At 49.9% G+C, this 25,091-nt stretch overlaps 3 protein-coding genes across 3 annotated transcripts; 1 reads left to right on the forward strand and 2 right to left on the reverse strand.

The window, feature by feature from the left end:
• Positions 1-1,404: 1,404 nt before the first annotated feature.
• On the reverse strand, positions 1,405-4,452 carry ETH_00016120 (uncharacterized protein; the record flags this gene model as incomplete). Its single annotated transcript, XM_013372930.1, has 1 exon — positions 1,405-4,452. One exon carries the CDS (start codon positions 4,450-4,452, stop codon positions 1,405-1,407), a length of 3,048 nt encoding a protein of 1,015 aa, XP_013228384.1.
• A 4,352-nt stretch (positions 4,453-8,804) lies between these two features.
• Positions 8,805-14,324, forward strand: ETH_00016125 (pantothenate kinase, putative; the record flags this gene model as incomplete). The annotated part of the gene is made up of 10 exons (XM_013372931.1): positions 8,805-9,654; positions 10,199-10,273; positions 10,724-10,932; positions 11,346-11,405; positions 11,885-12,053; positions 12,196-12,283; positions 12,654-12,701; positions 12,990-13,082; positions 13,400-14,039; positions 14,241-14,324. The coding sequence occupies 10 exons, from the start codon at positions 8,805-8,807 to the stop codon at positions 14,322-14,324; spliced, it is 2,316 nt and encodes a 771-aa protein (XP_013228385.1).
• Positions 14,325-15,042: 718 nt separating this feature from the next.
• On the reverse strand, positions 15,043-16,941 carry ETH_00016130 (uncharacterized protein; the record flags this gene model as incomplete). Its single annotated transcript, XM_013372932.1, has 1 exon — positions 15,043-16,941. The coding sequence occupies one exon, from the start codon at positions 16,939-16,941 to the stop codon at positions 15,043-15,045; it is 1,899 nt and encodes a 632-aa protein (XP_013228386.1).
• Positions 16,942-25,091: the final 8,150 nt, after the last annotated feature.

A 25,091-nucleotide genomic window follows, 5' to 3' on the forward strand; every position in this document is an offset into this window, starting at 1 on the left:
AGTGGACCTGGCCTTCACACCTTAGGATCTCAAGCGCAGCAAATTAACAGGCAGCTGCCGCGGGGAGCTCTGATGTCTCACGGAGAAATCCCAAGCTGGCCGCCATTGTCTATGCAAGCGACTGCTATTTTCTGCTAAGCTTGTCTTCGCCGCTGACGATAAGCGGTATATGTGCCCACTTAATGGTTTTGCTTCTTGGTGTTGCTCCATTCTCTCAAGCTTCGTTCCCTGTTCGTGCCTGCAGTTCTAGGACATTGAGGGCCTACTAAGTTTTGTCCCATTTGCGAAATAATAGCCATGGGTGCAGTGCACTCTGTGCTAAACGGCTTAATAATATTTTCCAAATGCATCAATAGATGGATCAGGGCGCCAGACACAGCGGCAGCGTGACGACTCTTCTGCGGTTACATTGGAACTAAACCGTGTCACTGCGTTTCCCTCGAAACGTGAACATAAATCAATGCGTTCGAAATTAGGAAACAGGTACGTTTTAGTAGACAAAGCATGCATGTTTTCAGTGGCATTGACATGGCTAAGAGGGATCTCCTCCACTGCAGCGCTTGTGCCGCGCAGCAGTACTGGTTTAAATCTTCAGAGCTAGTGTCCGTAAGTCTTCTGTCCATAAGAGCATAGAACATATCAATGAACTTTCACATTCTGCATAATCAAAAAGAGCCACTCCATGATAAGACTAGTCAGCGAACTTACCATGCCTCAAAGGAGGTCACGATGAAATTGTATCCGCCGAGCAACAACAGAGTAAACGCATTGCAAAGTGCGCAGCAGGCGCTCGTGGGAGCTGCGCTTTGACGAGTGGCTGCGCGAGTACACTTCTCTGCCAGCTAAGGCTGGGCAGCTCACGGGAAGAGGAGGCATAAGCCACGAGGTCCCTCAGAGCACTTAACGATCAGCAGCAAAAAGAAAGCCAAAAGCCACGCCAGCGCCAAATGCATGGAAAATTCTCACAATAAATTACAGGTAAGCAGCCTCCGTGAGTAGCCGCATACTTCAAAAACTCTTCCGTGAAGAGATCATGAAAAAAGTGTCCATGAGACTACAACATAAGAGCCCAAGCTGAGCCTACCCAAGCTGAGACTCAAAAGGGTCGCCAATTTCTGTGTGATAAAAGCCAAAAAGGCCACTTAAAAGTCGACCCTTCTGTATTCACTTTCAGCTGCAAGAAGCCGACACTTAGGGAGTACACGTTACATGGTGTAGGCATTTTCACTTTCCTACTAGTCCAGTCTTCTCGCCCAATGGAAGAACAGAGAGTTTCACGAGCGTTTCGATTATTGTTGTTAGTTTCACTTACTGGGTCACTAAAAGTCGAAGTGAAGCACGCAGTGTTTCGATCCACTATTTCGTAAAGGCTGCCCAGTCGCAGAATTAATGCAGTGCATCACTTCAAAGTCCGTCATCCAATCGCCAGGCCTCCCACTGAAGCCCCATGAAGCACTGAGGAGACGTCTTCTTACAAAATAGCTCTCGCTTCAGTTCAACAGTCTCCTGTGGCGAGGGCCGAATGCACTTCTTTAGCAGTTCTACTGCCGTACTTAGCCTCGTCGCAAGTTCCTCGAGAGCCCTCGTTCTCCTATATGGTGAATGGGTATATCCGAAATGCAGCGTTGTTGGTAGCGCAGCGGCAAGCTCAGGCCACCACTGATGCGCAACCATTGCCGGCCCTACAACATGCATGATACTGACAACCGCATCTAACATAAGATACCGGCGCGCCAAAACCATGGCAGCTTGAGAGGCGCCGAGCTTTAGAACAGGTGACTGATGAAAATGAAATAAATGACACACAGCGCGCTCCGCGGCGGCAACAAGCTCGTTTGCATCTCTTTCCGACAGCTCTTCTTTGCCCAAAAGTGAGCGAATCCATCCTAAAACTGCTGAAGCTTGAGAAATCAAATTGCCGCGTGAAAAGGCTTTCTCCGGAGAAAACTGCCTTACCTTAACATCAGGCGCCAGTCTTGGCAGTCTGTAAAATGGATGCGTAACTAAAGACTCGTAAGCGCGGCATGATTTTTGATCGGGTGTTTCAGAAGGTGGACTGCTGCTCTCGGCGTCCTCTGCTTGTGCAGCATCTGCTTGGCCCTCAGATGCAGAAGTGTCGCTAGGCGGCTGCATCGCATGGCTGTTGTCTGAAGTTCCCGGATTTTCCGACGTGGCTGTAGCTTGAGGCTTAGTAGTACCACCAGACGCGAATTTGTCGTTCATCAGCTCTATCTCCAGAAAAATTTCCGTTTTCCGCCTCTTTGGGCAGGCGGGCCTATCGCGTGAACTGCCGGCGTCAAGCTCTTCCAAAGGCCTCTTCTGATTTGAACCCGAAGAAAGCTGAGAAGAATGCACTTGATCTGAGCTCAGTTGAGCTCCGGGAAATACACCAGGCTGCTGGACCTGCAAAACGGCATCTTGAAACAATGGGCCCGCGCCTTCACCAGACTGGGCTACGCTAGGGGCAAAACTTGCTGGATCAACTGGGTACGGATCATGCTCATTCAGTGCCGGAACTGAGCGCGCGTCGTTTGCCCAAGAAACTGCAGCGGGGATGGACACTCCTTTCTCTGCAGTACGTAAGTTGCCTCTCAGAGGAGGTGCAATAGAAGGGCCCAGTGTTTGCCGAGGCGCCGGCCCATGTGACGAAGGGTCTCTTGCCCTCAAAGAAACGGCAGGCCACATCACTTGGCGCTGCTCTCTTTCTTCGTTAGGCCATGGGTGGTTCTGAATAGGGCGTGGAAATCCGCAAAGATGAGAAGTCTCCCCTCCACTTGGATACGTGCCTATCTGGCCCGCACGTAGCGGATGCTGATAGTGGGAGCTGGAATGAGGCTCTCCATTAGGCGGCTGTTGCGCCTGTTGTGGAAATGCTGTATGTGGCAACCGATGCCTTCCTTCTACAAAGGGATGCGGAGCATTCCCCCCACTTGGAACCGTGGTTGCCGCGCCTGTTTGCTGCAGTTCTTGATAGTGGGCAGTGGAATGAGGCGGCTCCAGTGCCTGTGGTGGCAATGCTGTAGCTGGTAAAGGCTGCCTTCCCTCTACAGCTGGAGAACCCTCCCCTCCACTTGAAAATCTGTTTGTCGTGCTCGTTTGCATCAGTGTTTGGTAAAGGAAACTGGAATAACGCTTCGAACGAGGCGGCTGCTCTGCCTGTGCTGGGAGTGCTGTAGGTGATAGCAGCTGGCCTCTTACTTCCGACGAAGGATTGACAGCCTCACTCCCACTTACAAGCGTGTCTGTCGTGCCTGCTTGCTGCAGGTTCTGGTAGTGGGAACAGGATTGAGGCTCTTCAGTAGGAGGCTCCTGTGCCTGTGGTGGCAATGCTACAGGTGGCAACGGCTGCCTTTCTTCTGAAGCGGGAAGCGAAGCCTCACCTCCATTTGGAAGCGTGCTTGCCGTGCCTCCTTGCAGCAGTTGCTGGTAGTGTGAAGTGGAATGAGGGTCTTCCTGAGGCGGCTGCTCTGCCTGTGGTGGCAACGCTGTAGGCGATAACAGCTTCGTTCCCTCTGGAAGTTGTTGAGCACCCTCGTTTCCATTTTTAACCGTGCTTGTTTGGCCCGCATGCAGCTGGTGCTGATAGTGGGAGCTGGAACCAGCCTCTCCATGGTACGGCTGCTGTGCCTGTGGCAGCAGTGCTGTAGGTGGCAGCAGTCTTCCTTCTAAAAGGGCACGAATGGTCCCCCCTCCACTTGAATGCGCGCTTGTGCGGCCAGCCCGCAGCGGATCCTGATAATAAGGACTAGAGGGAGGCTCTCGAGGAGGCGGCTGCTGTGCCTGTGGTGGCATTGTTGTAGGTGGCATCAGCTGCCCTTCCCCTAAATAGGCACGGAAAGCATTCTCCCCACTTGCAGGCATAGGTGTCTGGCCTGTCGGCAGCAGATGCCGATAGTTGGAGCTGAGAGGAGTCTCTGCATGAGGCGGCTGCAGTGCCTGTGGTGGCAATGTGTGTTGTGATGGTAAAACAGCTGGGGAACCCTGCCCTCCACTTGCAAACGTGCTCATCACTCCTGCTTGCAGCATTTGCTGGTAGTGGGGACTGGAATGAGGCATTTCATGCACCCGCTGTACTGTCTGAGGTTGGACATGTGAAGGTGCTTGAAGCATGTTTCTCTCTTCTTCCATTTCCAGGCACCAGTCAAGTATGGCTGAGAGCTCGGGGTCGCCTCCCTCAGATGATCCACTTGCCAATCGTCGTTGTCCATTTTTGCGGCCTCTCGGCCCGAAACATATGCGCCAACAGCCAAGAGTGATGGCCACGACAGCCAGCACGGAGAACAAGATGGGCCACTTGCACTGAGAAGATCTGCGGATCCAGTGCCGAGTGCGCTTAACCACTTCATTGTCTACGTGGTCGCCCGCTGTCCAGTGAAAATGGGACGGCGAAACGTCTACATCATGTCCACCAGAAGGAGAGAAAATGACCAGTGGAAAAGCTGCCTGAGCCATGTTCCCACAAAAGGCATTATGTCGACTTCACCTTAAATTTCCCATATTTCTTCCAAATCAAAACTGAGGGGTGCATGAAAAATAGAGAATCGTCTCTGCCATTACTAGATCGGGCTCGAAGGTCGTGACGTCGTCACGTGCTTGCACAAACAAAGCAGGAAGCCTCTAAATCACACACCTACTATGATGCTAAAAATGAAGGAAATATAACTCCGGTGGTACAAAAGAGAATAGGCACAAATTGGCACTGCAGCAGTATGCACGTCGGACGTGCGTGTGTCAAAACCCACGACAGCGCCTTGCGAAGGCCGGCTTGGCAGGCATCACTGATAAGTGACCAATGGCAATTCTTTTCTGTCATGAAAGTCCTCGAGATACCTTGTTTCTCCACAGATACCCGGGAATAGTGGTAACACTTTGCAGTCCACGGGATCGTGGCCCCTGAAGTAGGCTAGTAATATCGGGCCGCAATGAGCTCTGCTCCCAGGGGTAGCTCCATGTGCAGAAGTGACACTGGCTACGCTTATACTTAGGCAATTCATAAGCTAGATCTGGCACATGTTTTTACTTTGAAAGGATGCTTGAAAGAACGTGTTTGCCGCTGTATATGTTGATAATGGGGTTTGGCCCACTTCAGAGAACACTGGACTCTTCAGGGATATACAACACTGGTAACATTGTTCCCGACCGTTCCTATGAGTAGATCTGTAATGTCTTTCACAATAGTTCAGCTTAGGTGTCTTCTAAGACGGGGCTGCTGTAGCAATCGACTACTCGCATCTACGCAAAACAGCACACAAGGTGACGCAAAGCAGACCCAAGGCATTCTTGAGACCATTTGTAAAAACTTGGCGCATAGAAGGCATCCGTGGTTTACGCGCAACTGCCAGCGCTCGCAACAAGAGCTCTGCTCTTCAAGCAAAAGGCATATGTGAAAACGGGACTAAGAAAATGCGTGTATCGTGGTTAAAATAGCGTTTGCGGATGAGTAACAAAGGAGAAGTTCGGGAAGTAGGGTAGATCTTTGGCGCGGGGTATGGCACAAGTGTTGCTCCGCTCACGTCTAGGGAAGAAGTGCTGTAATAGGGGAATTCTGGCAGCATACCTGTTTTCCGGTTGCCATTTTGCATATGTTTGGCTACTTTCACAGCCCTTATATCCTTTAAAGCGCTGATCTGTATCACGGGCACATCTCGTTATCCTGAACTTCGAGTTTCAAGCTTTGACTATGTTCGTTGCCTTCGCCAATCGTTTCAAAATGCACTCTGAGTTTTCCGTTTTCCCCTAGCACTCGCTTTAGCCTTCGCCTTTGTCCTTTGTTGCAACTCAGCAGCCACTTGAAATTCCACATTCTATGTAGAATATGTTGTAAACTGTGTAAGTTTCTGTCCAGTCCTACTTTTATCTTCTCACAAAGTCTTGGCTTCTTCTGGGAAGCTTTAAGGTCCCCAGTAGTGCGTGGCACCGTCTGGCGAGTCGTTTAACAGCCATGCTGCGTATATTTATCCCACAAGATCTTGTTTTCCAGCTTGCTTAGTTTGATGGTAGCCTGTCTCCGCTGTGTATGCATCTATTCCGCGTGGGCTGTGTTTTACTCCAGTTCTCTTTCAAACGTAGCCACGAAGGCTTTAGGATCGTTCACTTCACCATCCAATAAATCTGGTAGATACAGAAGCCACAATTCTACCACATTTTGCACTCTAAAACACCTTTATTTGTAGCAAGTTTGCAGCCGCAGCAACGTGTATCTTTCTTGATTCATTGGTCCTCTCGATATAGTGACATGAGTTTGAACCTCCTCTAGCGGTGAGTTGAAGGCCAGGGGTATCACTGTAAAAATAGCCCATGCAAAGGATTAGCCCTTAGTCTAGCTTAGCTTCAGCTAAGATTATTTAAAACAGTGAGCCGTATCTGCAGGAGTTGGTTCAAAACAAATTGCTGGCAAGTGCTGTGGATCAGAACTGGCTCTTTTTTGTAACTGCAACTGAAATTCGATTGCTGTTTGGTTCTAGCCTCTTCCACAACTATCTTGTGTAACAAAAACAAAAGCCCCAGTAGGGCACATGGCTACATAGCATTAGAGCCACAGCAGACTGCATGTTGTAGGAATGTAACACCGATGACAGAAGCAATAATCTCCCAACAGCCTGTTTCGCTATAGGTCTCTGGACGGTGAGCACTTTGGGGAGACCCCACCTATTGATAGGGCAGTACGAAGTTCTGGATGAGCTGGTAGAGAAATGACGCTGATTCACTGCTAATTTATCGCAAGCGCTACCACTCGGCTTTTTTGTAGGTTGTGACGCGCTGCACACTGTAGATGTTAATCTTCCTAAAGAGATGAAGGTGGACACAAAAAAGAGAGTTAGCACCCTTCAGCAAGCCTGTACTGCTCTGAATGCTCTTCGCAATCCTTATCCTTACTTGTTAAGACCCTTACTTATTAAGAAGCATGTGCAAACGAGCCGTTAGTGCCTGAGGGTACGGCAGTAGTGCACCTATGGAAGGTAGATCATCCGGCAAGCCAAGACTGCTGCTGGCCGAAGCGTGATGCGAACCCTTGTGGGTTGGGCTTGGACGGTGAATTTTTCCAAGCCGACACTGCCCTTACGTGTGCAGCTACCATGTTTATGGAGCTGGGCGCTCGCGTTCTTGTGGCGCCACCAGTGAGAAGAGCGGTTTTATACCCAGCTACTAACTTGAAACCAAATTTCTTCAGCGCGTGAGTCTGCAGTGGCTGCTGCTGCTACTGCTGCGTCGCATCTACCTGCATCCAGCCCACTGTTCCCCTACCTGCAAGTTCCGCTGCGGCAGAGCTGCTGCAGTTGTGTTGAGGAAACAGCTTGCTCCACCTGTTGCTGAGGTGGCTCAGCAAAAGCAGTATGACAAGACAGTATTGGAGCAGCACGGCATGCTGCAGCAGCAGCAGCACCTAACATCAAAGTACGCACTTTTTGACACGAAAAAGAGCGTTTTTGGAGTATATTGAATCCGATGCAGTTTCTGAAATCAGCAAATGCAAATTCGCACCGCATTTTTGGGGTCCTTCTAGCTAAAGCGTTACTAAAGCCGTGAAAAGAGAGCAAGAAGTGCCGCGAAAAAAAGTTTTATATCTTCCCACCATGCATTTAATGGCATCCAAACCGACGAAGTCTCACAGGCTCACTGGACACCTCGAAATCGAGCATGGCGCCTTGCGGTCGCTTTTTAGGGGCTGAGGGCAGAAGCAACGGACAAGTAATGGCAATCGTGGTATATCACTGCCTGCTCCGCGTTTCAATATGCGCAGGTGTGTAGATTTGTAGGTGTGAGACAGGATTTAAAATTCATGCAGGCGCGCTCTTTCGCTCCAGGCGTTGGGCCGTGACTCTGTTCATCTTGGTATGAAACTCTTTCTCTTGCGTATGTGTGTATCAAGGAGGAGTTTTCACAGGAGGTAATGCTTATGCTCCTGCCTTTCTCAGCCTACTGCTCTCCCTTACCCTGGCTTTGGGTTGCTCCTGCCCAGGCGGAGATGCAGCTACAAAGGCGCTGGCTGAGCCAGCTGTAACCATTCAATTCATCAAATTCGGTAAATAATCTTAGTGAAGAAAGCAACAGCGCTCTCTGTGCCGATCATACTAGAGCCCCTAAGTGACCCCAGGGCCCCTCGCCTTCCATATACCATAAAGCCGACAGATATTTGGAAAAGAGCACTTCCGGTGTCATTCAAGTAACCCCCAAGGGCACTCCTGAGCAATGGGATCATATGGGATAATTTTCACGCTGCGGGAAGTAGTCTGCATGCACCGCCAGCTCCCGCGGAGGCTGCAGCAGCAGCAGGAGCATCAACAGTTGCTGCTGCTAAGGCGGAAACGACGACTGGACGTGCTCTTGCCAAGCAAGTACCTTCAATCACTCTCTCTTAATTATAATTAGAAGTTGGGGGGACGTCACCGGTATTTGGAGCTGTGCTGCCGCCCTTCTCTGCCGGAGGTTGCCAGCCGTTCCCTCCAGAGCCAGTACCAGGGCCTCCAACCCTTCCTTTTCGGCTCCTAAACGTTTAATCATTTGTCTCCAAAATTCACTTATACAATTTTAACAGATAATTCAAAACATATGATGCTATTTTTTCCGATTCCCAACTAAATACCTTTGGATCAGCGCCCCCCTTGTCGGGTGTCTGCATCCAAGTGACATTGTTCAGCCCTAGCGCTGCAGGGGTTTCCCTTGACAAACCACTGTATCCTGTACAGTCTTCATGCAAAGGTAGAAGACACGGCACCAGCAACAAAGGCGGTGGCGCGCGGACGGCAGCACGGGCGAAGCAGCCGCAGGAGAGCAGAGCCGCAGCTGCTACAGCAATAGAAACAATGGACTCCCATAGTAGCGGCGCTGAGCTCAATCAATCCTCTACGGCACGTGATGATCAAGAAGCTCCTCTAGAGACCTCGACAGCGGCGGAAACGACTGCAACTGCAGCGTCAACAGCACCAGCAGAGGCAGCTGAGCCAGCTGACTGCCCTGCTGCTGCAGCAGGGCATACAGAGGGATGCAAAAGGCATCGTGAGAGCAGCACCGAGCATTGTTGCCATGGATCTACCCTGTCTGGCTTGCAACGGCAAAAACAACAGCAGCAGCAGCTCGAACAACAGCCAAGGGAGATGGACGAGCAGGAGCAGCAGCAGCAGCACGAAAAGCCCAGCCCCCCGGAAGCAGCTCCGGAAGCTTCTGAGCCTATGCGGGCTTGCTGCCATCTAGGCCGAGTGCATCACAGGCGTTGCTGCCGAGGCGCCCATGGCGGAGCAGTTCAGCAGGCAAGAGAACAAAGCAGCAGCCACCAAGGACACAGCGACCACAGCCACAGTCACAGCGGCAGCAGCAGCAGCAGCTGTCACCGCAGTCCTTGGCGCCGGTGCGGGTGCCGCCTAGGCGAATACATATTCCTGCTTATTCCGCGCAAGCCGCTGAGCCCCGGCGCTGCTTTTTTGTTTTCATTGCTGCAAGAGGCCTCGCCCAGCGTGCGCTGCGCTGTGGACATGGGGGGGACTCTGGCAAAGTTGGTATTCATAGAGGAACTGGGGCCACAGAGTGCAGCAGCAGCAGCAGCAGCAGCTGGCGGCCCTGACTTCTCACGGAGGGATCCCCAGCTGGCTGCCAGGGCCTATGCAAGCAACTGCGATGCTGCACTGGACTTGGCATCTCCGCTGCTGACAATAAGGGGTGCGTGCGTTTCCTGTACTTTTGTTTACATATTGCTTTTCAAGTTACCTCCTTCTGTGTCTGTCTTCTCCCGGATCTTGTTCGATGCTCATGCCTGTCATCTTCGGGCTTGGCCTGCCTCCTTTCCGTTGCCGTTTCCAGGCTACAGGTCGACAGCAGCTTGTTTGCTGCTGGCTCTGCGGCGTTTTGTTGGCGTTTATGTTTCTGTTTTTGCAAATAGCACTTCCTGTTTTCTGCCTGCACTTCCTTGTTCACTCTCATTTTTTGTGGGCTCCGCCGCAGTGCGCATTTGCAACCACGTGGCTTGCCTTTGCCTTCGTCTTGGCTCGTGAGTGACGCCTTTGTGCCCCAGCCTGTGCTGCTAGCTGCTGCTTCGTTTCATTTCTTTCTTTATCCCTTCCTTACCACTGCCCAGTTCTTTGCTACTATCAAGAAAAGCAAGGCACAGCAGCAGAACTCGCAGGAACAGCGACAGTGCAGCTGTTTAGTCAGCTGCCATGGAAGCTCATGGCTGCATAGGGCTGTTCTTGAAGTGTTTCTGCAGCTTCCCCACGCCGCGTGCTGCGCTTCACGTATTTCCGCACAAAGGCGATTTCCGCCCTTTTGGACTGTTTGCGCAGTAGGCCTTTTTGAAACGTGTGCCTGTCTTGGTGCTGAACTGTGAATTGGTGCTGGTTTAACCTTACTAGATACATTGCCGAGCATACAGACTCGCCAACGCTCACTGTCTTTGCTGCTTCCCTATTCGCCTTTTCCGCCTTACTGCTCGGCGAGATGCTGCTCCACTGGCTTAGCGTCTTGAGGAACCGACGTTCTCTTTGTTGCTTCACTGAGCACATCGCAGTTTCTTCCTTGCTGTACTTGTGCTCCCGTTCGTGATTGCGTTCCCATTAGGGTTTATCTTACGCAGATCTGTGTGTATACCGTTCGCTGTTTTGCATCTGTTTCGGCACGCAGTTGCCATTGCAAAGTGCATTTGTCTCTGTTCACGTTCATTACGACAGGGTTGAGTGCCTTGGACGTCATTCTTTGGCGCCGTGGATTTGTTTTGTTTTTATGTTTGGGTCAGGCCGCGACCTTGTCAAGGGGGGAGTGCTACGAATGACAGGGGGTGGTGCTATGAAGTACGCCAAACTGTTCACGGAGCAACTTGGGGTGTCTTTGCAACGCACAGATGAAATAGACAGCATCATGGCAGGCCTCGTGTTGTTGGCCTCTCATACGAACTCTGTCTTCCGTTTTGACTTGAACACGAGGCAGCGAGTGCCTGTGGACGTTGTAAGGAGCCTTACCATATCACCATCACAGCCTCTGGCTCTTGCCTCATTACTGCGTTAAAAACACCTCATGGTGTCTTTGTCGACTGCCATGATATGCTTGTCTCTGCTCACCGGCCGTCTCCTCCGCTATCGTCTCCTGTCATTTTTGTCGTTCGCATGTGCCTGGCCTCTTATACCGCGTCGCTACTTCCCCATGCGTGACTTGCCTGGATTTCAACTATCCTTTTTTTTCGTCGCCTGCGCGTTTTGCTTTCTCTGAGTCCCTCCGCCTTTGTTTGGACGGCACGCCCTGCTGGGTGCCCAAGGCTTTACTTTGTGTTATTTCTCTGCTCGCACTTCTGCCCCACTTTTGGTCTCTATATTTAATTTTCGCGTCCTGTAGCGCCTTGTGTCATTTCTTTTGCTAATCAGTCACGAGACCTTTATCCGTTCTTGGTGGTCAACATCGGCTCTGGTGTCTCTATCCTCAAGGTGAGTTTTTCACTTGCACGGCAAGTTGCTACCATGTACTCGTGTGTAAGGTTGAATTCGTGTTCATGCGTATAAATGTTTGTGAGCTTGTGCACACTGCTAAACTGTTTGGAATAGTGAACCGCAGCGTGCTGTGGCTTTACTTTTGTGTTAAAAGGATTGCGGAGTCCACTTGAATGACCTGATGTTTTTATGAGGCGTCCTCTTGACTGACTCAGCTTTTCTTGATGGCTTTGAAGTGCCGGTCGGCACGGGGTGGCGCTGACGTATTTGTTTTGAGAAGCAATATTTCACATGAATGCATTCATGTGACAGTTGTCATCGGATCATGGCAGTCAGCTGTCGCTGCTGCACTCCACACAGGCGCACTGGGATCTGTGCACGCACCCGCACACACATTTTTTCGTGGTTATTCGGCTCTTTGGCCCTTGATCACAAGAATATGAAGTTTGTATCGGCAAATTTATGGATATGTGCAGGCTAAGAGCGCCAGCAGCTTCGTGAGGGTAACTGGCACCTGCATTGGCGGCGGCACCGTGCTAGGTTTGGCCCGCCTCCTCTTCCACGCCAAGAGTTTTCGTCAGGTTGTTCGCTTGTCTGAAAGAGGTAGCGTGGTGTTTGTGATCATGTTGCCTGGTGTTAGTCTAGGTAGCTAAGTGCCTGTTTGCCTGGCGAGCTGGCGAGCTGTGTAACACGGTGATGTTTCCAGCGTATGCCAGGTACATTACAAAACATCCCCGAATTGACGCTGACAAAATGTCTACCTTCGGCGTTTTTTTCGTCTCCTCAGGGACTGATGCGCTAGACTTGAAGGTGGCAGATCTCTGCGGCGATGCTGCAGGCAGCCGCTGCATAGCACCCGATGCCTTAGCCTCAAGGTACAAGCAGCTCACAGCTGCACTGTCCCTTGTTTTTTTCTCAGTATATGCCTAGGTCGAACTTGCTGAGATGATGCACGCTCACCACAAACCGATAGCAGCATAGCGGGTTGCACAACGCGCACCGCCCCTCTTAGCAGTATTAAACTGAACACCACAGCGAGGCAACTCAAATTATTTCATGTTCGTAGGATCTTGAAGATGCCTAGACTGTTGCGTCAGGAACTTAATTGCATTTTCTCTAGTGGTGGCCTTTCCGTGTTGCTACTGCATTCTTGTTTCTTGTGTCGCAAAGAGGACTGGTACTGTGCGCTTCCACACTGCAATGCAAGCTACATGGAAAAGTCGTACGTACTTTTTATGTATGCAGCTTCGGGCGTCTCTATTTAGAAGATAGCCACGACCGGCCGAGTCCCAGGTGAGAAAGCGAATGACTTAAAGCCGCTAGCTGCGTCGACACCCTTCACGTCCGCTGTGCGACCTTCCTGTGTGATCTTGCCAGTGAAGAAGCTGGCCTGGCAAGACGAAAGCTAGTCTTTCCTCTAGTTAGTTGAATTGCGTTGGGCTGTGTGCGGATACCTGGGATCATCCATAAGTGCGTATTTGTGGCTTTTCGCCACGATCCTTCTAGTTGCAAGAGGGGATGCATCCCGTCACCACCTAAACTTGTTCTTTTAAGCTCATCAACCCTTTTGATGATTTCTAGGAAGGAGGATATAGCGAGGAGCCTCATTCATATGGTCTCATACAACTTGGGCTACCTCGCCTACCTAGTTGGTACAGCTCATGGCGTCCGCAGGTGACTAGTAGCTACGTGCTTGGCTTCTCTTGAACTTAAATCTATTAGCCGAAAGCCCCGCAACTAACACGTTTGCAACTTGCGAATTCTTATTTCATGGCTGCCCCACTTCCGGACTGCAACTACGCAGCGCGCAAAAGAGATGTCGCACTCACTAAGAGGCTCCCTGATGCCAGCTTCCTATTTCAAGTTGTGCTTGGCACTATCTGATGATAGATTTATTGCTGTGGCTTATAGGCTCTTTTTCGCACGCTTTTCATCAGCTATCGCGCTATCGCTTAAATGCTTGTTTAGGCTTTTGCGTTTCTGGTGTTCAGGATATTTTTTGCGGGGAAATTTATCAATAACTATGACTTCACCATGGAATCCATTACTCAAGGAGTGAATTTTTACATGCAGCAGTATGACCAACACACACCCCAAAGCTGCCTGCGAGGCCCGGCTTCACCACTGCTCGCAGCCCCACCAAATTTCAATGTGAACGCACAGCAGCGGATTCTCCTGCAGCAGCAGCTGCTGATACAGCGGCAGCAGCAGCAAAGTTACGATATGCGTGCAAACGTCAACATTGTTGTAGAACAACTAAGCGGTTCAGGCCACACGGACGGCACATTCCGTCCTCTGGTTGGCCGCTTGGATGCAGAATCAGCACCAGAAGTAGCGGTCGATGCTACTGTACTATCGCCGCAAAGGGCGGCAACCGGAGTTGTTTCGTCTGGCGTATGCATTGCTGCACCCAATGAAGATGTTAGCCCAGTTTCGATGCCGTCAAGGCCACACAACAACGCACTCGTCCACGAACAGCAAAATCCCATACAAAGCGTGCACGAACAACGGGCCAGCTTCAGCAACAACCCTTTACGCTCCCCTAGCAGTACTAATCTGCTAGGCCCGCCACCTGTACAGCCGCCGGATGGTGACAGCGGTGCTCCAGTTGCCGCATGGGCCCCTTTTGAGGTAATTGCTGAAGTAATTATCTGGGGGGAAAGCAGCTGTTGTTTCCCGCAGCTTATTCGCCGTGGTGGTTGGGACAGACCAGCAGACATTGGCATCAGGCTCAGCAGCTGTTCGAAAAATTTATGCCTTCTTTGTAAGAATGTATTTGAAACTTGTAGATTCAATGCTCTTGCGTTGTTATGTCTCTTCGGTATGGTGCAGGTTCTGTTTTTACGTCACGACGGCTACTTAGGCGCTGTTGGGGCCCTCGTAGCCCCTGGACGCGACGGACCGCAGGTGAATTGAGGGGGCCGCTGGAACAGCCGGCTCTGCATCCATGATGCATTTCGTCCCTGCAGCGGTGTCTCTTGAAGTTTCGTAGCTAGGTGCAAAAGCTAGCACTTGTCTTCCAGCCTGACTCATTCAAAATGCGGCTTGTTCATTCGTGGTCGCACGAATTCCTAGTGTGACCCAGTGATTGCGGTCGCCTTGGTGGACTGTTTTGGCCGTGGACTTTTCACCAGCGTAGTGGTCATATCAGGGGCTAGTGGCCCTGTGAGTCGTTACTTAGGAGTCTTCACTTCGTTAATGTCAATCAGAGTTAGTCGGTGCAGAGACAGGCTGGCGAATCTGTAGAGCCTATTCTTGTCACAAGCACTCAGTCGGCAAATTGTTTGAAAGATTTCAAAGAGTCGAATGTCCCCAAAGGGCTTCTAAACAATAGTTTCGCGCATCCCATGCGTGAGCCGGGTGGCACTTGGGACTGTAGTATTGCAATAGCCACACTGCAACAGCAAGCCTCGACCCAGGAAGAATTGTACACAATGTAGCCCACAAAGCACGAGTAAGCCGTAAAGCAGGCGTACGGAAATTGTCCAAAAAAAGAGGAGGCGCTTGAGAATAATTGCATTGGCTCCACACCTTAAGATCGCTGCGCTTGACCCTCCTGAAATAATGAAGACCCTGTTTGCATGCTTTAGATGATTAATAACATTGAGGAGGATGTCAAGGCACGCCATCAATATTAACTTTTGTGCTGTATGTACGTTTCGTGGTCCTCCCGCCATTCGTCCCACGCTGGACCCTGAAAGTATGGGGGTCCATCTGGATGGCAGAACAGTGCCATTTTTAGGGCAATAGTGTGTGCAGGCGAGGGCCTTACGCCCTTCTTCAACAAAGCAAGTGCTTCACTCAAACGCGTCGCGAGTTGAACATACTGTTCGCTGCGTGGTTGCCTTTCCGCGCTCGAAGCGAAAGCCACTCTCGTCGGCACCAGTGTCGTAATCACGTTCCACCAGCGCTCCGCCTCCATTACAGGACCGAAGAGTTGCAGTGTAGCGACTATAGCGTCGAAAATCAAATACCGGATTCCTAGGACGCGGGCTGCATGGCATGGGTGGGATTGCGCCACCCCGTTCTGGTGCTTCTGGAGCAGTAAGACAATCAGCCTTTCTACTGCAAGTGTGATGTTCACTTTCTCATTGTGATAAATTCTATCTCTAACAAGGTACGTGCGTATGTGCGCCAGCTGCTCGACCGCCAGGACAAATTTTTGGTCTAAGTTCTGAAGGCAGAACTCACTGTCAAGTTTGCGTACTTGGACGCCTGTTTCCACCACAGGCAAGCGATAATAAGGATGATCTGAAGGCGTAATTTGTATGGCGCCTGAAGGCAATGTCAGTGTAATAGTACTTTTGTCCTCATCTTGCAGTTTCCGCCAGAGTGGAGCTTTACGTCTGGACTCCACCATGCATGACGGCGCTTCATCTTGTTTGCACACCGAATACCCTGCAGCTGATGCGGCCGGTTCCTCTTCTAAGCACAAAGCGGCTGATACAGGAGACGGTGCAACAAGGCCTTCCAGAATCTGTTGTGGGGCCCTCTCAGCATCGGTGTGGTTCCATCGCACCGTTCGAGGAAGACTCTGCGGTTGCAAGAGATGTACGTTCAACGGAAAGCTCATCTCGACATATTCGTCGGTACCGTCGACGGGATCTGTTTCTTGCCTTGCTAGCCTAAGTATTCTTGACTTCCATATTCGTGCTTTACGTGGACGGTCGTCTTCCTCAGGTCTCTGGGTGCTTTCTCCCGTTGGACATGGCGTGTTCTGCGGCGCCGGCAGCGTGCCTCCATATGCTGCATGACTGGGCCATACTAAATCTCTTACCGTCACACGACTTGAATGCACTGAATGTGGTAAACAGGAAAGTCGTGAAGACGTATTTTGTGTGCTTCCATTCTGCATGACCCTCATTTCGAAAGCGTTGCCGTTTGACATGCTTGGATCGCCTACCTCTGCTGGCGGCCCCTCATCATCATTTAAAATGCTGAGAGCCTCTTTTACAGCATTGTCCCACAGCATTTGCCCCACCATTCCACCCATTATAGCCCCTGGATGAGGCACAGGGGCATCGTAAAACTGAGGAGGGCTTGAAGTGTTCTGTATGAAATGCGAAGAATTTCCCCAGTTTCCTCTCTGCGACTGCGATAGCACATGTTCCTCTGTGGCTCCAAGAAGTAGCGATCTTGTCGCGTCTATGGTTGTGGGAATCCCAAGGGCCAGCCCAGTTTCCTCTGACAGTTCAAGGCACATGTCGACGATGAGTGACTGCAAAGAGGCTTCATCCATACCCTGTAGATATTCTGAGAGTCTTCGTGACACCTTTTCACGTTCTCTGAGCCTATAAATGGGACGAGAACAGCTCAGTACGATCGCAACAACAGTCGACACCGTTAAGAGAACAGCCCAGGAGAAGTGGATAGATCTCCTGGAGGGTTTCAGGCGCTGCTTATATGGTTGGCGTCTTTTTGAACATTCTCTGCTCGGCTGTAAAGCTGGGAGATTTTCGGCGAAATGTTTCCCGACAGCAGGAGGTGCTGAAGGATCACTGGTTATTGCCGTCCGCTGCAGATCCGGGTCCATCTCTCGATCTGGCGATCCTTCCCAGTTTTTTGCATGTAAAATATTCTTCGACTATTCGCATGTAGCGAAAGTTCCCTCAGTGGGTTGTCAGTATCAGTATTGGGCAGTTTTTATCGGGCTGTCTTTGGATGTGAACATAATTGCACCCGCAGATTTTTTTGGCGGCAAGGCGGGGGAGGAGGAACAAAAACGTTAAATGTAGATTCACGTATTTACCAAAATTGCACTCATGGAAATTTAAGCGCAAGTGAATGAGCGGGCAGGTTGCCACGGAGTAGAGGTAACTTCGTTTTTCGTGGCGAGTGTGGACAATGCCAGGCTCATAACGAGCGTTCCGCTCGTGAACCCGACTTCTTTGTGAGTCATTACCTTTTTAGCATGAAAAGCAATGTTAGGGGCGGCTTTTAGCAAGCGTCATGTTGACGAAGACCGAGGATCTTGTCGGCTGAAGGCTCAGCGTATCGTTGGGAGCAGTCGATGCGCCGGAGACGGGCTGCTGTTCTGAGGCGCTGTAACTGCATCCTCAAGAACCGCTGGTCAAGAGCAGCAAACCTTCAGTTGGACTCTTAAAGCAACAGGAATTTTCCCTAATTTATCTTCATGTGAAACAATTTAAAGACAGAACATTGGATCTGTATCACTGTCAAGCCAGCTCAAGCTACAGCCTTCAGAGGATGTATGCGACAAAGCAACAGACAGGGTAAGGGAAGCCCCAGTACGCCCTAGTTATGGAAGTTATAAAAATATGCACGAATAGTCTTCGATGCAAAATGGTGAAGTCAAAGCCAGCCTTTCACTCACAGATCCCTTGAAACATTGCGTAATCGCGCAGGACAAGCTGGTCTTGTCCTGCTAAACACAAATTTCTGAACTCTGAGCCATCAAATCATGACAGCTAGCCTGTAATCAGCATCGTATTGTCGCTAAGCACTCAAAATTCAGGGCTCATTGTCCAGTGCTATGGGGGCACTGGACTCTGACTAACTGCAGGAAGTTAACCCGAGGGCAGAGAGGCCCTGCAACATTCTTCTGCAACGTGGGCAACTGTTACTCCCCAAGGCGCGTGCATAAAGCACTGAGCTACAAAACGGAATCATAAGTCCACGAGCTGGAATGTTCTAATGGCTGGGGGATAGAGATGACGATGCAGCCATGCATGCAGGCAGCATCCACAGCTTCCCAGTTGGCCAGTGTGGTGCTGCTTTCGTGCAACGTCAAAAGCTATAGATCTGCTTAAATTTCCTCTCACTTCCACTGGCTTTGCTGGCAACTGATCCTCCAGAATGGCCTTGAGGTTCTCTTGGAGCCCGAGATGGCCTGAGGACCCCACAATATCCTATTGGGCCCACCACATGAACCTCCACAAGGTACACTGCTTTCCGGAAGAACCCAAAATCTGCATACTCCTGGGCGCTGATCCGAGGGCTTAAGGTTCAAGGCTTGCAGTGAATGTATGTGGAGTCGTCACAAAGTGCTCGGGGATGCCCTTTGAGGGCCCATTGGGTTCGGCCTCCCTAACGGCACGCAGAATGTTTCCTTCATTCTATATTTAAGTCATGCAAAAGGGATCAAAGACTCCGAATGCTTTCCTGAGGTAGCCGGTGGAGCCACGTCATCTAGACGAGCTCAGTCACGAAAAAACAAAGTTGTGCTAATCCGATTTCCACTTTAGCTGGCTCAAATAAGGGCTGCCAACACTCCAGTACTCCAGCAGCTTGGAAGTTAAAACACCAGGTCGATAATCTCTTCTGGATCAGAGGTCCAGAGCACGTACAACAAAGGTGTTCGCTGCACGCGAAAAGTGCGCAAACGGATCGAACAAAATTTGAAACCACAAAAGTTGGCACGCATCTAAGTCTACAACCACTGTGGTATCGGTGGAACACACTAGACGGAAGAAGTGCACTTCTCCCCGCTGGCTTTGACTCAAAAGAAGTGGGGGCAAAGGCCCTACAAGAATTTTCCCTCTCCTAAGCCAAATACTGTGCACGTCTTCGTGCTTTAAGAGCTGTGAATGCGCTTTAGCATGGTCCTTACCACCTGTCATACCCAATAAAGCAACACTCTGGAAGGTTGAAAACGGCTTTTGGTGAGTTACGTGGCAATGCGTTGCCCTTCTGGAGATAAAAACCTGCTGACGCATTTTGGTTCTGAAGAGGCGCGCTTGGTTTCACAGTCGGCTTAACTTTAAGAAGTTTCTGTTTAAGACATGCAGTCTTGTGACTAGGGTATCACTTAGCTAGTGGAGACACAACGCGATGCTCTGGGAGCAGTTTACCTTTGCTTTTCGGTGATCATGAACGGTGGTCACGCGCGCCTTCTGTCGTGTCCAACTTTTATCTCTTACCTGATAATTAAGTAAACTTCTTAACCAAGTGCGAAATATAGTTATCTTGGGACTCAGGTGTCCGGAACGCATTTGAAAGTGAGCCACAACGCTCGCAAGAAGTCGCTGACTCGGACGAGCATGAACACCTTCTAGCGCAATGAGAGTAAGGGCGTGAAGTTTTCGTTCCTCGAGCTACACTTCTTACTCTGCATCTCTGTATTCAGCCAAACTTTGTTCAAAGCGGCATCCTCTGAATCGTATAGATGCTCGCTCATGCGAATAGTAAAAGAGTAGGCGCATGGCACACCGTGATATGCAGGAAACGTGAGTTTCACGGTTGTTTGTCTCTTGTTCATCGCTTGTTTCATGAGAAAACTTACCATTCTTTGCACATGTTCAGTGATTCAGTGAATACTGGGTGCCTCAGCTCTCAAATATACGAGGATGCCATGTGTGCATGTGAAGACCCTGACGCTCATCACTGTCTGCGAGCTTTTGCGACTTGTGATTCCAAGCATCCTTGTATGCTACACCAGGCACACATATTTGATTCCACACTAGTATGTCTGCTATCGCATATTGCCGGCTTCTGTTGCTTTGAAACAAACAAATGGCTTGCTTCTATACTGATAAGCCAGCTGTCGCATCGTGTGGATGAAATATGTTTGATTCCTTCGAATCAAACGTATTTCGTGCAAGCTTCTAGCATTGAAACCAAGTACAGCTACGAAACGCAGGTAGACTGCCACCTCGTGAAGGCATTTCCCTCCTATATCTAGATTTTCTCTAGTCTAGGATCAACCCGTTCTCGTAAACTCGTAGCAAAGATGCGCCTCCCATTAAGCCTTTCGAGTTCTTTCTATCTACGTTTATCGCTTTAGAGGAGCAGAAAACACGCGCTGGAATATATATCAGCTATCCAGAAGTTGTTTCTACAGCTGAAAATATATATACACGTGGTACTCCTCTGCGTTTCAAACTCACTGCGGTTATGAACCCCTCAACCTCAAATCGACATCACTAGAATCTACTTGTATACGCGTTTACGTGGTTGCTAGACCTCTCAAGGTAGAAAAGGGGTGAAAATGAAAGCCAGTACAGCGATAACTTCATGGATGCCTGCCACTCCATTTGTTGTCACAGAGGCAATTGCTGGGGCGTTCTGACAAGCAAGCGTTAGCAGACTTCAGTTGCGAATATCATATGGCAATTCTAAAAAACCTTTCCTGTAAGGACGCGTAGAAATATGTTCCCATGGCATGCATCATTGCGTATGATAGAAAAATTCTGCCAATTCTTTAATATCACTATGAAAGTATTGTAATGAAGCACAACATGCATACCTCGAACCTGCGCTTTGAAATGTCAGAGTCAAGACGTACGTAGTGACAGCAGTGTATTAAAAATGGTCACATGAAAAATACAACATTTCAGGGAAACACTATCCTAATCAACATTGTCGGCCAGCAAAACAGCCACACCAGTAGGTGGTGTTTCATCAATTGATCCACTCAGAACAGTTTAGATGGATTGTACTTTTCTCACTGTTCATGAACTTGCTTAATGGGGAACAAAATCACCGTACGCGACTAATGCGGAGCTCTGCATTAGCACGACATCCTGCAGCTAAACCTTACCAAGGCGCTTGCTGCTGCGGGGGGCAGGTGCCCATTTGCAGATTGTAAGAACGAATGCGCCCCTTGCTGTCTTGGTTTACGAGAGGAGTTAAGGGTTGAACACTTCACCGGAGCGCTATTCGTTGACGTGCAACTGCTTCCACGCAGCCAGATTACTTAACGGGCATATAGAAAAATTCTAGATTTTTCACCAGGGCTATCAGTGCAGCTTCACGAATTATCGAAGAGTCTGTAAAACTGAAGCGACTGCTGCTTCGCAGAAAACCACGTCTGACGCTACAAGACGAAAGACGCCCTTCGCAAGTGGCTCAGTTGCCTTGCTGAGTGGCACTGCAAGAATTTCTCATTCTCTTGTTCACCTGAATGATGATTCAAGGTCTGCGTATGACACCTCCGTTGCAATCAACTCAAAAAGCCTAGACCGCCAATTAGGTGCATTCATTGTCGGCCCCAATAGAATAATTGCGCACAGCAATGCATCCAGCGTGAAAAACCAATGGCCCAAAGCCACAGCAGCATCCAAAATGGTCAGCTGATTGAGTGGCTCTCGTTTCACAAAAAACATATAGCATAGCATGTGCAATGACGATTCGGTCTGCTCCTCTTACATTGGTGCTCACCTTACTAGAGAATTTGTAGAGGGCACGGTTCAAATTTATGGACTGTAGTAGTTTCTACTTCGAAAGAGGCGCTTTTGCTAGGGAAGGAGGCGTTTTTGGTTGCCAAGGACAAGTTCGTGTTTGTGAAGGAAGCGCTTTTGATGACAGCATGATGGAAGGAAAAGCACTCGCCTCCACTGTGTCTGACAAGCTAGGAAATCCCAGCTGGCCGGACGGGCCACGCGGCTGCTGCATCCCACATCAAAACAGTCTCAGGCTTTTTCACTTTAAATGCGACGGCAAAACTGGACACAAAAGGGCAGCTCACTTCAGGAATGTCGAACCCGTTGCTGTTTGTCTGAACTCGGTGGACTGGGCGAACTTCCCCTGCCAAACTGCTCTATCTTCCCCTCCCTCTGGAATGAGGCGAGATAATTCTAGCTTGTGCTGAGCTGAATTGCAGGAAAAAATAGATGCTGCCGACTACCTTAAGGTCTTAAGATCTAATGGGTTTGCTGCGGTTGTGACTTGAGCAGGCTCAGCTACACTTGAAAACGAAAAAGCACAGGGCTACAAGGAACGATTCGCCTTTTCATTAATTGAATTCATGCTGATATGCTGCCGACCGAGGGAAATGGAGAAGGACTGGGCAAAGGTTTCTGAATGGTAGCGGTATTGGCCCCAGAGGACAGAAACGTGTTGGGGTTCAATGAAGATTCACGAACTCGCTGGTATGAACAATAGTCAATCGGCCCAAATGCACTATGGGCCGTGCACTCCTTCTTGAGTGCCCTGATGAGGCTGATGAGAACTGCAGAGACAGCTGGCAAAACAAACTCTTCTGCAGGAGTCATCCTTATCTGGCTAGCTCGAAGGCCTTCCATATATACTCCACAGTGGAATTAGATGGTTAAAGTGCAAACACTTCTGCTCGCGGTAGGGGTGCGGCAGCGCAGAAATTCAAGCCTTCTTATCTCTTCTATGTCGAAGCACATACCGAGTATCACTGAGAGGTTGTGGTCAAACCCTGCCGGGGGCAGTCTTCCGAGTTGTCGTGTTATATTTGCTTCACGTCCATGAGCAGATGAAATGAAAACAGCCTAGCGTAATCGCCACAACTATCATTACAGGCACGAGAGCAGGTCTTGATTCATGCAGCGAGGCGCCTGGTGGTTGTCGGCAATTCGCAACACGCTTGGGTAAAAGCTCCTTTTCTGTTGTTTGATCGCTTGGAGTCGATGGAGTACCCAAGGTTGCTCCACTGGACGAAGGAGCGGAAGTGACCGGTAGATCGAACGACCGACCGAGGGTCGTGCTGCCGCGAGACGCGATGTGCTCTGCTCACCCCACAAATTTTACATCGTACAAAAGGTCAGCGGATGTCAAAACATTATGCGAATACAAGCAATAACTAGCCGCAAGCTTAAGCGTCGTGAGTTTAACCTTGTGCAAAGCTGCGTCAAGTTGAGAACGTTCAGTAGATGCTGGAAGCTGTACTTCCCGGCACTCTCATCCAATTAGAAGCCCCACTGCCCATGTTTGCAGTTCAAGACGTCGTTGTGCGGCTTGCGTAGCTCAATGGCAACTGGGTTCCCGCAAACTCCTTCCTATTATTTAATTCACTCCTCCATTGTCACCCAGCAGTGGGTAAGGAGGGCATATACCTGAAGAACTTAGAAGGAAACACTCCCCATTTTTCTATAACAGATTTACAGGCGTGGATGCTGCGTAGATAGCAGGAGAGACTTCACGCATAATAGTGCGTTGCGCGAGAGATTGTAAACTTTATCTAAGCCCGCGCCAACAATCCGGGAGGCAGACCCCTGTTAAAATTAATCTAGCAACATCAGTGTCTGAGGCGCTTATTCGTCAAAGATCGCTCAGTTACGCCAAATGCCCAGGGTTAGGCGAGACATACAAGGAGAAATCGTCAACGAGGGTGTGAGGCCAGGAATTACGGCAAAGAGCGTCACCCACAGTGCTCATCTGAATGTCTTGTGAAAAGCCTAGGTTTTGCGCTGACTACTCTGTAATAATTGTGAGGCCAGCGCGTCACTGCCCTTCGAGCCGTACTCACCACGCAAACGGCGCCGTAAAAGACAATCGTTTCTTTTCTCTTCTTTAGAGGCTAAGGGTTTGCTGGCATGCGGCAGCGAAGTCAACCCCTCCCACGTCCTTTGCATTCATTCTCCTGGTAGCGGTGTGTGAGTGATTACCGCGTGCCTCCTCAGCTCCAGTGACAAACGCTAATGGCGCGCCTTCTTCTTGGGGCTGGTGCTAGTGTTAACTATTATGTTTCTAGATGATACAGCCGTCCTAAAGGACATTATGCAAGAATTTGCAGCATTCCTTGAGGTTTGTTCTCGCTGGTAGATGTTTGGAGGGTGTCGCGGTGGCGCCGGACATGAAACTTCCTACGGCAAAGCCAACGCCAAGCGGAAATTTTCATCAGCCCAAATATTGCTTAAAGGGTGTGACAGTTCGTGGCAGCCAATATTTATTACTGCCTGTTCACGAGGGACTTTGCCATAACGGCGAATTTCCTCAGCGTCCTGTGCGACCCCACGTCGGTCTATTCTATACTCTCAAAATAGTGGGCGGCTTTTACGCAGTGCGACCGGAGGTATTGCACAAACAGCGACGATTTCTTGGGGAAACGTTATTTTATGGACTGTGAAGTAATAGCGCAGTGTTGAGAACTGTGCTGCAATGTCACAGGCCCACAACCAATGCCTATCGGATCCACGGACGGCTTTATTCGGGCTAATGAAATAAAATGACACGCAAGAAAAGCTGAAGAATTCACAGTAGTTTGGATACTGGAAATGCCTCCATCTGGGTGTGTAAAGCTCACGCAACCTCATGTGCACAGGCTTCAGCCCGCGCAAAGCGCAGAAATTCCCCTCGTGGGATTTTGTGGGCTTTGAGCACTAGGTTTCGCAGACACATTAGAACTATGATCCAACACTATAATTGTAGCACAAATGGGGTCGACAGTGCGTTATCGCTCCACCCGCTTGGGGACCCTCCAACTAAGGAGCACCACGCCTCGATTCAGCCCTGACTCGTGGACCTTCTTCGTTGGAGAAGTTGCGACAAGGTCAGCTCGGGACGACCGTGCTCAACGGCATCAAAGTAAAATAAGCAGGAGGAAAATCGTGGAGAGGGGATCTTGCACGAACGCCCGCAGTAGGTTGATGGGCTGTTCGAGATTCACGATCTGGGTGCTTGGACAGTTTATCAGGCGACCATGGTACAATAAACTTAATTTGTCTATTCTTAAATTTTTGGTATGAGGTACTATTTAGATATGATTTCAAACACGTAATTTCCCCATTGGTTCAGTGAGGGCATCTCTCCAGCTTGTTAGGAGAGATCGGATTACCCCACGAAGACCAACAGGCTGCAGCCCAAAGAAACGCTGTTCCTACAACTGCCAATTCAGTTAACAGCAAGCACCCATTTTAAACATTCAAATAAGACAGACGTTATAGGCCTATTAGCCGGGAAAGGCAGTGAAGAGCCACTGAGAATGCTACAACGGCTCGGAAGAAAATCTGAACCCGCAGTGGTATGCCTACAAGA

This window comes from Eimeria tenella, genomic scaffold, assembly GCF_000499545.2.
Source record: "Eimeria tenella Houghton genomic scaffold, Eth_scaff113, whole genome shotgun sequence".
In the NCBI taxonomy this organism is placed as follows: domain Eukaryota; phylum Apicomplexa; class Conoidasida; order Eucoccidiorida; family Eimeriidae; genus Eimeria; species Eimeria tenella.